Raw genomic sequence first — 17,265 nt, forward strand, 5'->3', positions numbered from 1 at the left:
TATTTGGAAGAGGGATGCTAGCCTAACCATTACCTTCTATGCTGTTACTATTTTTTTATTTTTTTTTTACATAAGTAAAAAGTGACCTTTCCCCATCTGGCATGGTGGTGTGCCTTGAGATTTTTTTTCATGAAACAAGTGTGCCTTTGCCCAAAAAAGGTTGGGAAACACTGGCTTAGAGGGTCTGTCATCGTCCTGAAAAAAATGGCATGTGGGATGTCACAGCCTTCTATCCTGGCCCCTGCTGATGTCAAATTCTTGTGCCAGTGGGCATGCTGACATCAGACGTGCACGTCCCTGCCATGTGCATGGTCGCAGCATGAAAATTTGTGGGTGCTCGGCCCCTTCATGGGGCATGTGGTGGGGGCTGGGTGCCCCCCCATAGTACCTATGCCCCCTAATATTTTTTCTTTCAGAAATTTAACAAAGCTTGCCCCCTCATCAGAAGATGTCCCCCTATTTTTTTGCCCTGGCCTGCATGTATTGCTGTACAATACTGCCTGTGTGTGAAGGGTCATGTATTTCAGCTCTGGGTAGCAAAGCACAGACAGATCTATAAATGCATGGTGTGGCAAATTCCAGAGGGGCCATCCGGTTCGGCTGCAGTAGACTGTAATGGGTTGAAGTTATTTCAGCACCAGTGGGGGGGGGTCGTCCCCCAACCCCCCTGCCATCGCCTCCGCCTGCCTGCCTGCCGCCCTCCTGTCCTGTATTTTGCCAGGTCAAAGGATACGAGCCCGTTTCGATTTATCTTAGTTTCTGTTTCCCAGTCTTAAATTCAGTACCTCGCATTTCCACGTCAGTTTTCGATTTTGATTTCATGAAAATGCTGGGAGTTGCAACTTTCTGAGGAGAGACAGTGCGTTTTTTGAGAGGCAAAATACGCTTCGCATGTGCTTTAAAGGCAGCTATTTTATTACTTCATCTGAAGGGAAAGCGGGCCTTGTATATACGTGGCACTCATGCATTAGCCTGACTGGCCAGTCGGCGCTTAAGCGAAGTTGCCACGGCAACAAGCAGCCGGCGGCGGGTGAGACGCTGTCACGGCGGAAGCCGAGCTGACCCATTGAGCCGGGGGGCGGGAAAGTAGGAGTGACAGACAGCTTGAGCCTCCACTGAGAGCCGAGAGCTGGGATTGACAGTCGCGTCAAGTGGACGCAGAGGGACGTTACCCCGACCTTTGACCCTGGAGGCGAGGGCGGGAAAAGTCGACTGCTGTAAATGCCGGAGCTCTGATTGCAACCAGCGCCTCGTCGGCCACCGTAGCAATCGCGGCCTTAAACCGCACGGCGATCTGGAGGAGGGGCTGGGAAAGGAGCTGGCTCGGCCTGCGGTTGGTTGAGCTCAGGCTCCGCCCACTTACTCGTGGAGCCCCTCAGGAAGGTGCGGGGGGGGGAGGGGGAGGGAGGCAGGGAGAAAGAGAAGGCGCGCGCGCGTGGCCGAGCCTCGCTTCAGCGGACCATGGCGCCCAGCGGCGATGTAATGGGGGCGGCCGAAGACCTGGCCGATCAGGTGAGTTCCTCCCCTCCCTTCCTCGGATGGAATTCCGCGGCTGGCCGAATGAGCCGCGTGCTGGGGGCTGTACCATCTTTGCCTGAGAGGAGGGGAGGGCGAGCGAGCTGGAGGAAGGTACCATTTCCCTCGCTTCTTTATTCCCTTCCCGTTCGCGGGCGGGGAGATGGCGGCGGTGAAGAGGAGAAGCGTCCTCTGTGGAAGGCCCGCTCTGCTGGCGAGGGGCGCGGAGGGCAGAGCGGCGGCGCTTCAGCCCGAGGGAGGGGCGTCCTCCTGAGAGAAGGAGGCCGGCAGCCCTGTGAGCCGCTTGCCTCCTTTTTCGGGAGGAACTTTTCTCCTCAGGCACGGCCGCTTTCGCTTCTCCTCGCTGGTCCGGCCCTGCCGTGAGGCAGCGCGAGGCAGCTGCCTCAGACGGCAAATTCTGAGGGGTGGAAAGCGGCTGGAAAGCCTGCCTAGGGGCCTGCCCTGCAGCCCCTTAGTTAGCTTGCTGCCCTAGCATGGCCCACGCACGAGTGAGGTGATCTGGGTCTGCATCTGGGGGGGTGTGAGAAGTTCGTGTTGCCGGTCTTGCCTCAGACGTGCCAAAAGGTATCCCGCCGGGCATGATCTGGAGCCTAAGGCATGAGGGAGCGGATGGGCGAATTGACTCTGGGTGGGAAAACTAAAAGGATTGGATTGGTTGGTTGAGTTTACTTATATGCCCCTTTTCCCCCACAAAGAGCTGTACAAACATTCCAAAAATTTGCCAAATAAAGAGCATGCCAGTTATTCAGAAATGACAACAGAATAAATCCTGTATTGCGAAATAACCACAAGTGAGGCTTAAAGACAAAGTGAAACGAGACAGCGAAAGCGAAGTTTCTGGTACTGGTCTTCTTGTCCTCAAGGAGCCTGGCTTAAAATGCAGTTTACAGTGGAAAGGGTCCTCTCTTCAGGCTAGGTGACATACAACTGGCCCCCATATCCTTACTCCAGAGGAGGCTGGCAGCAGCAAAAGGCCAGTGCTGGGAAGGGCCATGGTGGTCAATCGTTCCCCCAGCCTCCTGGAAGTACCAAGAGCTGGTGCAAAGTTGGCTTCATGCTGCACCAGCCCTGTGTGACATGGTTTTTATTTATCAAGGATGTGGAATCTAATCCTCCCAGATGTTGTTGAATTCCAACCACTTTTGGTCACAGCCAGCGTGCTGAGGAGTGGTAGGAGTTCATAGCATCACAGAATTGTAGAGCTGGAAGGGACCCCAAGGGTCATTTAGTCCAACTCCCTGCAATGCAAGAATCTCAGCTAAATCTAACCAGACAGATGGCTACCCAACCTCTGCTTAAAAACCTCCTAGGAAGGAGAGTCCACCACCTCCCTAGGGAGTCCATTCCACTGCTGAAACAGGTCTTACTGTCACAAAGTTCTTCCTGATGTTTAGTCAGAATCTCCTTTCTTGTAACTTGAAGTGACTGGTCCAGGTCCTAGCTTCTGGAGCATGAGAAAACAAGTTTGCTGTATCCTAGCCATTTAGGTATTTGAAGATGGCTGTTTTACCTCCTCTGAATCTCCTCTTTACCAGGTTAAACAAACGCAATTCCCTTAAAAATTCCTAATCAGACTTGGATTCCATATCATATTGGTTGCCCTTCTCTGCACACGTTCCAGCTTGTCAACCTCCTTAAATTGTGCCCAGAACTGGGCACAGTCAGTGTTAGAAACTTAATAAAAGCTAAGAGCCAAATGGCACCTTAAACCTAGGTTACGGCCACCACAGTGGAATGTATGTTTGCCCAGGGGGGGGGTTGGACAAGATGTCTCTCAGATCCCTTCCAATGCTACAATTCTTTAATTCTATCATCTCAACTATATGTAGTTTGCTCTTATTCATTTGCCCAGTATGCAAGGAGACACAGTTGAAATGGAAATAGTATTAACAATGGAGTAAGGTTTTTAAACTGTAGTTCGTGAGTTCCATTTAGGTGGCCTGTGGAAAGTCTGCAACACAGTCAAATATATCAGTATTCAGCCTTGCACTTAGTTTATTTGATGTGATGATGGAGGACTGTGTGTGAATCAGCTGGCTTGATGGAGATGTCACTTGCCAAAATGGTGCCCAGAAATCTCATTGTGGTTTCAATTGGAACTGCACCAGTAGCAAAACACACATGGAGAAATTTAGATACTGGAAACAGTACTTCAGCTGTGGTCTAACCAAGGCAGAATAGAGCAGTGCTATTACTTCCCTTGTTCTGGACACTATACTACTTTTGATGTATCACAACATTGACTCATGTTAAGCTTGTGGTCCAACAACATAGGAAAAGCCACAAGTTCCACATTTAACTGTATATTGACATTACTGGTGTGGAATCCAACTAGGTGGAAGTGATTTCAGCACTGATTTGGCCACCAGGAACAACACTTAAGTGTTGTGGTTATTTTCATACATCAAATAATTGTGCATAATATACCTACATAAAGTTGGCCATTGTACTTTGTCCACAGCTGCAATTAAAATAAGTACTGGAGAGTAAAACAATGCATGTGTAGGCTTAGAATGGGTTTCTGATTTGTGTCAATGATTGTGTCCATTGACCTATGCAAAGTGAAGACAATTCTTCCAGGTTAATCTGGAAAGAAAAGGTGTGATTATGTGTGTGCACTCTTGCATTAAATGGGATTTATCAACTCTTTGCCATCAAGTGCATTTTTTAAATATATTATTAAAGAGCTTCCTTGTACATCTACAGGTTATAACATAATACCTGTTTTTTTCTTAACCTTTTTGGCAATTTCAACCAGTCACATGGTATGCAATGTAGGTCCATTAGTCAGCCGAAATGAACAAAACGTTTTTTATTTTTGTTGCCTTGGCTATCTTTGTGCCTTGATTATCTTTCTGGCAGTCAGGGCATTTTGGATAAGTGGATTTAATTTTTGCATGATACATTTAGGTATATAATGCAGACAACATTATATTGGTGAAAAACAGGTTTATCAGTGTCCTGTGTATTTGTAATTGAAAGTTGTTCCCATGTTCAGTATAGCATATTCCTGGACAAATTCATAGGATTGCAGCCTTGCGGCCCATTCTGATCATGAGTTTTATCTACTTGTAAACGTCAACATAGTGTTTGTAAACCTCGTTTACAAATTGAGTTTTTGAACTCAAGTTTGTAAACTCAGTTGCATGTAATTGGAATGGTAAGCATAAATGTTGTGACGTGTACCAAGGCAGAATGGGTGGGCCTCATTGAGGGTAACTTCTTGAAGTTACAAGTTGCCTGAGGAATATGAAGTGACTTGCACTTCTTCTTCTCCACATAAAGCAACACCAGAAGTTGCTCTTAAGACTGTGAACTTTATGTCACTTAGAACTGGTAATGAAAAGAAAACTTCATCAATTAATCAAAATTTTTAAATAAAAGAAGTATTCACCAATCATATGGTGTTTTATTAAATCAGTTAAATCTGCATATGTTCTTCATTTGAACAAACAAAAGTTCGAGAATGGGAAGGGAAGGTTACTTAGTAACCTTAGTTGATAAATTAGTCTATTTGTGTCCTGTCTGGTTCCATCTTAGGAGAAGCATTCCTTCTTATGTGAGAGATGCCTCTTCTAAAGTGGTGCCTACCATGCACCGTTTTTATTAAGGACTTGAGTGAAAAATAATTTAAAAAATTCACCACTGACTTGCCTTTTTAATCAGAGTACATGTTGAAATCAATTAAAAGTCTTTTCATTCATCAAAACAATTAAGTGTTGGCAGCTGTAGCCTTGCACTTGCTTACCTGGGAGTAAAGCCATTTGAATTCAGTAGTTGAATTCTAAATTAGTATGCATAAGATTGCAATTTAAATAATGCAGCATACTATTGCTTCCTTTATTGTTGAAGTCTGCAGGGCCATGGGGGTAGGAGAGGGTCTCTAACAAAACTAATGATCCTTGCATAAAAATAGTGGGGCCAGTGTTGTGCTCGTATGTGCTAACCTCATGCTGCCTTGGAATGTGCTGTACTGTCTGGGGCTCATCAACTGTTGAAGGGGCAGTTCTTTTCCTCACACAAAAGATCCAAGGGTGGTAGTAGATTGGATTTGTAGAATAGAATCATGTGAAGCGTGTTCTCTGATCCCAGCCCTCTACCATGCAAGGATCATTTGTGGACAGTGAAGGGAGCTGCTGCTTTACCACTGAAATAAAAAAGTAGGAATTGGGCTTGGATACACTTTTTTCTGCATCCACTATTGCTTCCACTGTAAATTTGCATGGATCAATATTATTATTATTATTATTATTATTATTATTATTATTATTATTATTATTATTATATCCCTTTAGGGCTCACAATTTTGAATGACACCGGGTGTAATCAGTGTTGTGGATGCAAAGTTCAGTTCACACAGCAAATCTTCCCTCTCCTCTTGGGGCACCTCAAAATCTTTTCTGCAGGGTTCTGCTACTCTTTGGAGGAAATTATGAGGGTCATGGTACCCTGCAGACAACAGTTATGCTACCAGCTTGTTGCTGTAGTCGTTCACAATCTCCATGGTGCTTCTCAGTTTACATTTATTATTTACCCTCACAACAACCCTATGAGGGAAGTTAGGAAGAGATAAATATTAGTTTCAAATTTACCACCTAGTTTTATTATGGTCAAATGAGCCTCCCATGACATGGGAATACATTGTTTGCTTTCTAGGCCTGTAAAGATAGTGAGATCTTAATGCAGAGAGGAATCACAGAGCGAGCAACAGCACCCAAGAAGTAGCCAAAGCAGAATGAAGGTGCTTGGAATTTACATGTATAATTAATTGATTGTAGAGTTTTATTCCATGTTATGGATCTCCAAAAATATTTCTGTTTTGTGCGCATGGGTTTTCTTTGGCTTTCTTGGAGGAGAATTTCTAACACTGGGAAAACAGTATGTGGTTCATTGGCTGGATTGGGAAACAATAATCTATTGGCTTTTCTACAAGGGGACAGACAAGATAGGCCATGTTTATGAGAATAATATGGGCCTGGGTTTTTTTAGCACAGATTAGACAAGCACACTTCTTCTATTCAGCCAGAAAGCATTGAGCTGGGGAAATAGTGTGGAAAGTGAACATTAAGTGGTCTGATAATTAATTATCCCAATCATAGTCTAGAAAGGAACATAAAGGTTCTCTAGAGAAGAAGTTTCAAACTTCCCTGAAAGGTACATTCGTGCTGAGTTGCGCCCAATACTGGGGAGCCCATCACACGTGCATGATATCACACGCACAATGCCCCCAACCCAGTCAGGCTGACTCGGCCTGCCATCCCCCATCCTCAACCAGCCCTACCTTACCTTTGTGAAAGGGGCATGTGGGGCGAAGTTTCGCCCTGACGCTTCCCTGGCGACCCTCAGAAGGACGTGGCATGGCCAAGCATTTTGTCCTGGTGCGTCCTTTTAAGGATTGCTGTGGAATGGGGGTTGGTGGGCGGTCCCCTTGAAAATATTGGGGGCTGGCCGGCCCCACAGCCCCTATAGATGGCGCTCCTGATGCAGGCAGTCTGTGGAATAATGCAGAACAGTTGGGGATATCTGTATTTGCCCTGCATTAGATTTCCTCCCCTGCCCCCCAATAACATAGCCAAAGGCCATTTTGATTCGAGGCTGAACAGGTTAACAAGGCCCTGGTCTAGGTCCCATGATTTTCATTATATATGAGACACTCCTTTATCAATTAAGACAGATGGATGCCAACATCAACAGGAACTGGTTTTGCTGTTGCTGGTGATGAAGGGGGGAAAGTTTATTAAGTAGTCCATCAAGGCCACTAGCCATTTTAAGTTATCTTTGCAAAAGAAAAAGTTTACAAACTGCTGCTTGAGAGGAATTTTGTGTGTGAGAGGGGAGGTGGGGAGCAGAGAAAATAAATAAGTCGGGAGCCACTACGTCTTCAAACAGATAGATTTAGCATTTGGATTTACCGTGAGCAGCAGAATCTATATTGTTGTTTTGTCTCCTGATATGAGGGGAAATGATAAGTAGTACCAGACTCAGACTCTGTAAGAGATTAGTTTCACTTGTCTACATGTTTCATTCAGGAGCAGGTCTGAAATCGAAAGTGTTTGGAGTGACCTACATTTGACCAGTACACCAAGTTATAACATCAGTAGCTTGTTTTTGCATGTATAAATTGGCCTTCCAGATGTTGAACATATGTAGTATATATTTGCCACCTTGTGGAGCAGAAGAACCCAGAGATCATTTGGACAAAGTTGGTATTAAGTCTAGGCAAGGCTGACCTTCATTTCTGCAGCCATTTAGGGGCACTGTCCTGTCTCTCATGTTGCATTTCTTTCACTCCAGTTCTTGCGTGTGACAAAGCACTACCTACCTCATCTGGCTCACCTCTGCCTGATTAGCACCTTCTTGGAGGATGGCATCAGGATGTGGTTCCAGTGGAATGAGCAACGAGACTACATCAACATGTCGTGGGGAAGCGGTGCACTCTTAGCCACACTTTTTGTATTAATCAACATGTGTGGGCAGTTAGGTAAGGGCTTCTTCCTTTGGCGACTGGGTGGAGAATGACTGGCACAGATCTGGTATCCTCCATAGGTCTTGCTGCCAAAGGTGGGACACAAGTACATGTTAGCATTCTTTCTAGAACTTTCAGGGAGTGATTTGTCTTGAGGGCCAAATTTAGAACGCAGACTAGGGACTAGGTTTCATGTTTACATCAAACAGCATTAGTTTTCATAAAATTTGTCAAAGCCCTGATCTTTGAAACTAGACACACTAAGATAGTATAGTAACCTCAAATGTTTACAGCTCCAGAATAAAAAAACCAAAATCTAACAGTTTAAACTAAAAAGGCTGGGCAAATATAAAGATCCACCCAGTGCCAGAGACGCTTCCTTGTGGAAAGTATTCCAACCCAGGCACCACAGCAGAGTAGCATTCTCCATCTGCCTCACTTCAGAAGACAGGAATTCAGGAATTGTCCTCCAAAGAAGATCTTAATATTTGGGCATGCTCATGCAGAATAAGGTGGTTCATGGCTTCTTTACTTACGTGAACAGTAAATAACTGTAATCTTAAAACACAGAGCAGCCAATCACTATAATAGTAACTTGGAAAATTAACAGTTTATAAACGCCTGAGAAAATTACCAGGTCTTAACCTGAAACCAGAATGAGACTGACATTGGCACCAGACGGACCAAAGAGGGAAGCGTGTTGCACAATCCAGGTTCCCCCATTCTTCATTTAAAGCTGCTTCAGGACAAGTGTAGGAAATGGGCATGTGGAAAACACTTTCTGTATTTTGTTTCCTTGTTGCAATTCTTCTGTTGTCCCTGAAGCACCTTCTCTCTTGTTCTTTTAGCTGGGTGTGTGCTTGTTCTCGCCAGAAAGTTTGTCCCTTACGCATGCTTTGGCCTGTTTGGAATCGTTTTCATGCAGGTGAGTTGAAAGTGTAAGGAACAAGATCTAGATCCCAGAGTGAAAAGATATGCTTGGATCCAGTCAAGCTGCTTTAGGGTAGGAGGATCATGTTTTCATTTCTTTACAGTTATTTACATGCTTCTGTTCCTTCCTAGAGTTCAGATCAACAAACAACAAACACTATAAAATATAAACAGGGTAGAAAGCAGTAAAATTCACAGCAGTCTAAATAAGCAGGAGGTTTGATTAAACAGAAAGGTTGTATCTACCCTCCAAAATAGAAGTAGTGATGGAGCCATGTAGGAATAAAATGTTAAGGTTTGAGGTATACTGAAATTATATGAAGTTCTGTATTTATTGCCGAAGATCAATTGTAAAAGACTTCGAATGATAGCAATTCAATGCTTATTGCCAATAAGCTTCACTAAAACAATGCTCATTAACTATAAAAACAATGCTTATTAACTATATTAAAAAGTACCCCTGCCCGTATGGGCCAGTCGTGTCCGACTCTAGGGTTGTGCGCCCATCTCACTTAAGAGGGCCAGCGCTGTCTGGAGACATTTCCGGGTCACGTGGCCAGCGTGACATCGCTGCTCTGGCGAGCCTGCACCAGTGCAGCACACGGAAACGCTGTTTACCTTCCCGCTATAAAGCGGTACCTATTTATCTACTTGCACTTAGGAGTGCTTTTGAACTGCTAGGTGGGCAGGAGCTGGGACAGAAAGACGGGAGCTCACCCCGCCGCGGGGATTCGAACCGCCGACCATGTGATCAGCAAGCCCTAGGCGCTGAGGTTTTACCCACAGCGCCACCCGCGTCCCATTAACTATATTATCAGTCTTAAATTATCAAACCTGTTTTGCCCCAATATTCTTCCTCGATGGCTTCACTTTGCAAAACATTTTTTTCATCTTTAAGGCAAAATACAGAATTCCATGAGTCCAGTGCAGCATTTGGCAAGTCTTGAGCTCGTGAGCAAGTTGTTCAAAAGTATTATTCTACTTTCTGGTTGTTTTCAGCAAAGTAGGTGTGCCAAGTCTAGGAGATTGATTGTGATACGTACTTTCCTGGAGTATAGTCTACTTCATTAGATGCCTAAAGTGTTATCCTACTTGATAGAATATGCAAAAAGAAAAAAATAAATATAAGCAAAAAGACAGCAGTAATTGTCCAGTATTTCTTTGCAAAGTTCAGTTGCATAGAATAGGGGTAGCTGACCTGCAGCACTTTGAATGTTGATGGACTACACACCCCCATTAGCCACAGCCAAGTTTTCCAGTAGTCTGGGTGATAGGGGTTGTTGTCCAGCAACATTTGGAGAGTCACAGGTTAGTCTCCCCTAGTTTACAAGATAAGAAGAGACTGATCTAGTCACAACAGCAACCACAGACTAGAAAGATAGTAGTAATTGTCATTGTGAATGGACTACTCTCTTCTTAGCTTGTACACATTTGAGCTGTGCCTGGAACAGGGAAATGTCTTCTGCTATTTCTTGCATTCGATTATTCTCTGGCCTCAGTGTTTCCAAACCTCTTATCTCTGTACCTGTGTGTGTACACATCTGGCTCAGGACTCTTCATACTTCTGATAAAATGAGCAATAGTCCGCAAAAGCTTCTGCACCAATAAATCCCAGTCATTAAGGTGGCTGAAGACTCTTCATTGTTTCAGCAGACAAACACAGCTACCACTCTAATTGTACATTAGTGATAATTTATTGTACTACACTAAGAATGTAAGAAGAGCCCTGCTGGATCAGGGCAAGGGTCCATCTGGTCCAGCATCTTGTTCTCACAGTGCAGAAGCAGAACCTGAGCATAGCAGCACTCTGCCCACCTGTGGTTCCCAGCATCCAGTATTCAGAGGCACACGGACTGACAGTGGAGGCAAAACATGGACATTGTGGCTAGTCGCCAGTGATATACTCCATGAATTTGTCAAATCCTCTTTTAAAGGTACCCCTGCCCGTACGGGCCAGTCGTGTCCGACTCTAGCGTTGTGCACCCATCTCACTTAAGAGGCCAGGGGCCAGCGCTGTCCGGAGACACTTCCGGGTCCCGTGGCCAGCGTGACGAAGCTGCTCTGGCGAGCCAGCACCAGCGCAACACACCGTTTACCTTCCCGCTATAAAGCGGTACCTATTTATCTACTTGCACTTAGGGGTGCTTTCGAACTGCTAGGTGGGCAGGAGCTGGGACCGAAAGACAGGAGCTCACCCCGCCGCAGGGATTCGAACCGCCGACCATACGATCAGCAAGTCCTAGGCACTGAGGTTTTACCCACAGCGCCACCCGCATCCCCAAAAAATCCTCTTTTAAAGCACTCCAAATTGATGGCCATCACTACCTTGGGTGGGGTGGGGGGGTTAGTTTAACTGCACTGTGTGAAGAAACAACTTCTTTTGTCTCTCCTAAATCTTCCAACATTGGATTTCCCCAATATGTGAAATTTAGAATTATTTTGTTTGCCCCAATGTGCATCATTTTTCACTTGCTTACATTAAATTGCATTCCTCATTTTAATGCCTATTCACATACTCTTGAGAATCTTCCTGAAAACTAAGTGTACATTAGTCTCATACACCAGCTCCCAATGAAAGGCAGCTCCTACCCCCAAAGCTGTTTTCTAGGAACTCTCAACAACTGTTCATGGCTGCTGCCAAGGAAATCATTCCTATCCCAGGAAATCTGGAGATTATGTAGAGCCCTTGAGCTAAACTAATGATGGTGTCCTCATCACTACCTACTGCTTTCTTGTTTTTCAGACAATTGCCTACAGTATTTTATGGGACCTCAAGTTCTTGATGAGGTGAGTTAAAACCAGAAGGCATGTTGTGTTGTAACTCCACAGAGGATTCATGATGGGGTATTTTGATGTTCTTCACCTTTTGTATGGGAAATGTTTCTCTCATTCTCTCACACCCACATACCGTATTTTTCGCCCTATAAGACGCACTTTTCCCCCTCCAAAAATGAAGGGGAAATGTGGGTGCGTCTTATGGGGCGAATGCAGGCTTTCGCTGAAGCCTGGAGAGCGAGAGCGGTAGGTGCGCACCGACCCCTCTCGCTCTCCAGGCTTCGCGGACCTCTCCCCAAGCAGCGGGAATGCTCCCGCTGCTTGGGGAGAGTTGCCGGCATCCCGAAGCCTGCGCGTGCTGATCCCAGCGCCTGCAGGCTTCGCGGATCTCTCCGCAAGCAGCGGGAACGTTCCCGCTGCTTGGGGAGAGTTGCCGGCATCCCGAAGCCTGCGCGCGCTGATCCCAGCGCCTGCAGGCTTCGCGGATCTCTCCGCAAGCAGCGGGAACGTTCCCGCTGCTTGGGGAGAGTTGCCGGCATCCCGAAGCCTGCGCGCGCTGATCCCAGCGCCTGCAGGCTTCGCGGATCTCTCCGCAAGCAGCGGGAACGTTCCCGCTGCTTGGGGAGAGTTGCAGGCATCCCGAAGCCTGCCCGCGCTGATCCCAGCGCCTGCAGGCTTCGCGGATCTCTCCGCAAGCAGCGGGAACGTTCCCGCTGCTTGGGGAGAGTTGCAGGCATCCCGAAGCCTGCCCGCGCTGATCCCAGCGCCTGCAGGCTTCGCGGATCTCTCCGCAAGCAGCGGGAACCACCGCTGGGCTCCCACGGCTTGCAGAGAGCTGCCTGTTTGCGGGCTGGGGTCGGGGGAAGCTCGGGCTGCCCCAGCCCCGCGCCTGGGGGGGAAATAATTTTTTCCCTTTATTTCCCCCCCAAAAAACTAGGTGCATCTTATGGGCCGGAGCGTCTTATGGGGCGCAAAATACGGTACCTTCATGTATGCTTATACAAGTTAGAGAGGGTTGACTCGTGTGCCTAAGAAGAGGCTGGTTGCTAGTTTGATGGTGGAAACAAGTTGTTTATAAAGGGGGAAAGGAAGCTGTATTGCACGTAATCCCACCTCTAAGATTACCGGCCAGTGATGCTATGCTCAGCAACATAGTGCAACTTGATAATGTCATGGTGACCACCCGCATTATAGGCAGTCCCTTTCATGAGCATACAACTGTGCTCTGTCTCAAGCTTCTTTCACTCAGAACTCTCACAGTGTTGTCACCAGTCCCTGTAGATTGAAAAAGTGACCATAGTAATTCTTGTATAAAATCAAAAACCATACAGGGTCTGCAAGTGGCCTCCTCTAGCTGCCCCTCCTTAAGTGCTTGGCAGGCTGGAAGAGGTTTCTCTTCATAAAAAAATAATCCAAAGAGAGGTCCTTGTTCCTTATTGCATAAAGATTCTGTCTTGATTGTGCCAAAAGCCAAGCAGGGTTTTTGTTTTGTTTTTATAAATCCCTGTTTCGCACTCTCAGATAGTTGCATCCACTAGTCCAAGTGGTAACTTATTTATAATAATTAATACACATATTTCTCATTTTCTAGGCATTTGGAGGTACCCCCGCTTCTCTGATAAAGCCAAAACAGTAATTTATAAAAACAAAACATAACTGCTTTGGCTCACAAAAGCTTCAACTCGACGCAGATTAGTTCAATAGATAGTAAATACACTTCTTCTTAGGAAACGGGGTTCTGAGAATCCAAAATCTAAAATAAAATATCTTTATAAACATTTCTGTACCCCTATGAGGATAGGGTTCACACTTGCCCTATTTTCAGGGGTTCTTGGAATGAAAGGTCCATTTCCAGTTATATGCATGACCTAGGGGGGCAGACACTGAGTCTTTGCTTACTGTCTCCAAGCACATGTCGGGAGACAAAACAACAGGCTCTCTAATCTCTTGGGGAAAATTAGAGTCTTACGATAGAGGAAAACTGCCAGCCTTGGGGAAAGGATGACTCAGCCCTTTGGGCTGTGGACTATTCAATATTTTACAAGTCCTAGAGTGGGGCTTCTCAGTGTTATAAGGCCAAGTGGCACATCTAGAAATATAAAACTTACAGGCACCAAAAATACCCATCTCAAAAAAGAAAACTTAGTAAACCTCAGAATGCTCCCCCCAAAGGCAAAACGTGTAACCCCAAACAAATAAAACACAGAAGAAGCAGGATCCTTCTCCCCACAAAGAACCCAGCAGCTTCTTTCCAACCATAAAAGCCGAAGGCAAGGCAGGAGCCACGTCCTGGCAAGAGTTAAGAGGCAAGGCTTTAAAAATTAAACTGGAGGAGGAGCCCAGTATGGAGAGCTTTCTCATTGTCTATGCTAAATCACAGAAGTGGTTGCAGGAAGAATATCCAATCCTCACCTCCTTGGGTTATCTGGCCAGGGTTATCTTAGAACACTGAGTGAATGGGCAGCCATCTACCAGAAAGATATTGTAATCTAGGTTACAGAAAAATACCTGTATCAAGTAAGGTAAACTAGGTTTGCTGACTCTCAGAAGGGGGTTTTAAGTGGTAGTAATTAAGTCAAGCAGGCCAGAGTTGCCATAGGTGTCATTTAGAGCAGTTAGGAAGGCAAAAATTGTGGGGTAAGGAAGCAGCAGAATCATGAGAAGGTCCAGGTGATGAGTGCTACTGTGTTACAGAATATGCCGTTTGATACCTCCATTGCAGACCCCAGTTCCAAATTGTCTGAGCCCCTTATGTTTTTTCTCCCTCTTAGGAATTTGGCTCTCGGAGGTGGGCTGCTCCTGCTACTTGCAGAATCTCGTTCTGAGGGGAAGTCCATGTTTGCTGGAGTCCCTACCATGGACGATATCTCACCACGGCAGTACATGCAGCTTGGTGGGCGCTTGCTCCTGGTTCTCATGTTCATGACACTCCTGCACTTCGAACTTGGCGCCTTCACTGTGAGTGGCATCCACTATTACAAGACTTGGTTGGGTTTTCTCTGTCTGCAAAATTGGCTGGTATTCTATGGAAATAAGCACAAACTCAGTTGGGCAATTGTGTGCTACCTCACCACTGGATAGTAAATAGACCAAGCCCTTGAAATTTAAGACATTATCCTGACTAATAAAGGAAACTACTTAGTTTGGCTTTTGCTTCAGCCTTTTCACTTACCTGGGGATGGAGAATCTGCTAGACTTGACTTCTCTTCTACTCTGGGGTCTTTTTCAAACACCACTGGGCTGAATAGGCCAGCAAATGTTCAGAGAGTGCTGTTGCATCACCTTACATAACACCTTGCCTGTTCTTAGCAATCACAGAGCTAGAACAAATTAAGTCAAATAAGAAAATACGTACACATTTTCATAATGTATTGGGGAGGTCACAACATTTGTTTTACTTGGGTGCATGCCTGATCTCTGTTGTTGATAACAAGTTGGGGACACCAGCCATTGAAGCAAAGAATGCATTAAACTGAAGCGTGGTATTTGTCTTCCTCCCTAGATTTTCCAGGACATCTTTGGCATGGCGCTTATCATTTTGGTAGCCATTGGCTTCAAGACCAAGCTTGCTGCTCTTACCCTAGTCATCTGGCTTTTCATCATCAACCTGATCCAGAATGCCTTCTGGAGCGTCCCCACTTACAGGCCTCTCCACGATTTTCTCAAATATGACTTTTTCCAGACCATGTCTGTCATAGGTGGCCTGCTGCTTGTTGTGGCGTTGGGACCTGGGGGGGTTTCCATGGATGAACACAAGAAAAAGTGGTAAAGATGGACTCTAAACAGAGCTCAGTGTGTGGGCGGGAGAGGGAGGGGAGGGAGGGAAGGGGACAAAGTACAGCTTTTACAAACCTGTGTAGAATTTTCTTCTCCCTTGATTGATTCTCTTGTGGTTTATCATAGTTCACGGTTGCCTTATCAGGGTAGAAAAGCCTTTGCCTTCTATCCTGTTTGAGACATGTAAATTAAAGTCAAATTATATATATGTATGTATGTATGTATATTGATTTACTGAACTTTTATACTTACCCTTTGAGACCCCATGGTTTTCTGGGGCACTGTGACGTATTGCCTTGTGAGAGGCCAGGATTAAAAAGTGGTTTTCTGGTAGAGTATGCAGGGGCATTCTAGATCCTTTGGCATTGCCCATTCCCTCAGGAGGAGGCAGGGCCAGCTTGTATTTTCGCTCCTGTGCTGTGCTAATGAGGCAGTCCCATCGCCAGATTTGCTCTGCCTAATGTCTAGAAATCAAAGCCTATGCTGGGTTTCTAAGGTCCACAAGTGTTTGTGATTATAAAGTATTTCCGCCTCTTTTCTCCTCTAACCTCTACACACACACCCTGCCTGGACACCTCTTAGTAGGACTCAGGGTGTACACATGGTGCTGTTTTTGCCTCTCTCTACCAAGCATTCTTCCCTTAGAGCTGGGACTTACTGGAACAGAGGAAGCCTGAATTGCCCTGGAAGTAACACAGTGGCAGAACTTCCCAACACCTAGACATGAGCCTGAATGTTGGAAGAATCTGGAAGGGAAAGGCTGCTCTAAGGTAGGTGTGGGGAACATTTGGCCCCTCCACATGTTCCTGAACTACACCTCCCAGTATCCATGGCTACTTCTCATGTTAGCTGAGGCTGCTGGGAGGTATAGTTCAGCAGCGTCGGAAGGGCCATAGGTTCCCTACACCTGCTCTGAGGACCAAGAGTGCCTTTCAGGATGTTCTTCAAGACAAAGTGTCCAACTTAGGGGAGGAATAGGAGAAGCAATGGATTTAAACCAAGGTGAGGAACCTGTTTGGGGCTGAGGCATTAACCCAGTCGAAAGCCCTCAAGGGCTGCATTCTGGTAGTGGGCAAGTCCAGAGCTATACACACTCAATAAAAGTTATTTCTCATGAGAAAAGAGACATGTATTTAAGTCTCAGTAACACCACTCAAGGTTCACTTCCCATTTCCTAGATTTCTTTTGGGACAAAGTTTGTATTTAAAAAAAGGTCCTGCAAGTGTGAAAGGCAAAAAGAACTTGATAATCACAGCAGAAGAATGCAACTGTCAGTACACACTGAATGAAAAGCTGCCTTACAGCTATTCAGCCTCAAATGCAAAATGCATAGACACATAATTGCAAGGAAAGAAGTTGGAGCTTTGCTAATGCATTTTCCTCTGTTTTGAAGAGGGAGGAAAATGCAAAAGCCTTTATATTATAAGTGTTCGATCTTCATGTGACTGAAGTTTTTCTTGCTTCCTGCAGCAGATTTGCTTGCGGAAGAAGGAACTATTGCACTCGATATCTGTTGGTGCATTTTAATATTGAAATAAACTGATTAGTCAAGTCTCCTTTCAACATTTTGTTCATATCCTGCAGTAGGTGTTCCCTGCTAACCATTGCCAGGATTTATATTTTCTCCTAATTATTGCTGTATGCAGTAGCATTATTAATATGCATATTGCTTTACCCAGTGACATAAAGAAAAACACATTATAAACGTAGTTTTTTAATGTTCAGTATATAAATCATACACATAAATAGTTAAAAAAGCACCAATAAGCCTTGAGGAAAGC

General features: G+C 45.4%; 1 protein-coding gene and 1 long non-coding RNA gene across 3 annotated transcripts; both read left to right on the forward strand.

Moving 5' to 3' along the window:
* The first annotated feature begins 1,349 nt into the window (after window positions 1-1,349).
* On the forward strand, window positions 1,350-17,035 carry LOC308576431 (surfeit locus protein 4-like). Of its 2 annotated transcripts, none has more exons than XM_081175817.1 (6): window positions 1,350-1,512; window positions 7,831-8,017; window positions 8,851-8,927; window positions 11,676-11,719; window positions 14,479-14,665; window positions 15,210-17,035. In XM_081175817.1, the coding sequence occupies exons 1-6, from the start codon at window positions 1,462-1,464 to the stop codon at window positions 15,474-15,476; spliced, it is 813 nt and encodes a 270-aa protein (XP_081031943.1). In that variant the 5' UTR covers window positions 1,350-1,461; the 3' UTR covers window positions 15,477-17,035. The 2 variants fall into 2 exon arrangements, with proteins under 2 accessions (XP_081031943.1, XP_081031944.1); XM_081175818.1 differs by lacking the exon at window positions 1,350-1,512 and adding an exon at window positions 5,881-6,277.
* On the forward strand, window positions 8,934-10,067 carry LOC308576465. The gene is made up of 2 exons (XR_014003251.1): window positions 8,934-9,386; window positions 9,751-10,067. It is a non-coding gene; the product is annotated as an uncharacterized lncRNA (long non-coding RNA).
* Window positions 17,036-17,265: the final 230 nt, after the last annotated feature.

This window comes from Podarcis bocagei (assembly GCF_964188305.1).
Source record: "Podarcis bocagei genome assembly, chromosome: 17".
Taxonomy (NCBI): Eukaryota; Metazoa; Chordata; class Lepidosauria; order Squamata; family Lacertidae; genus Podarcis; species Podarcis bocagei.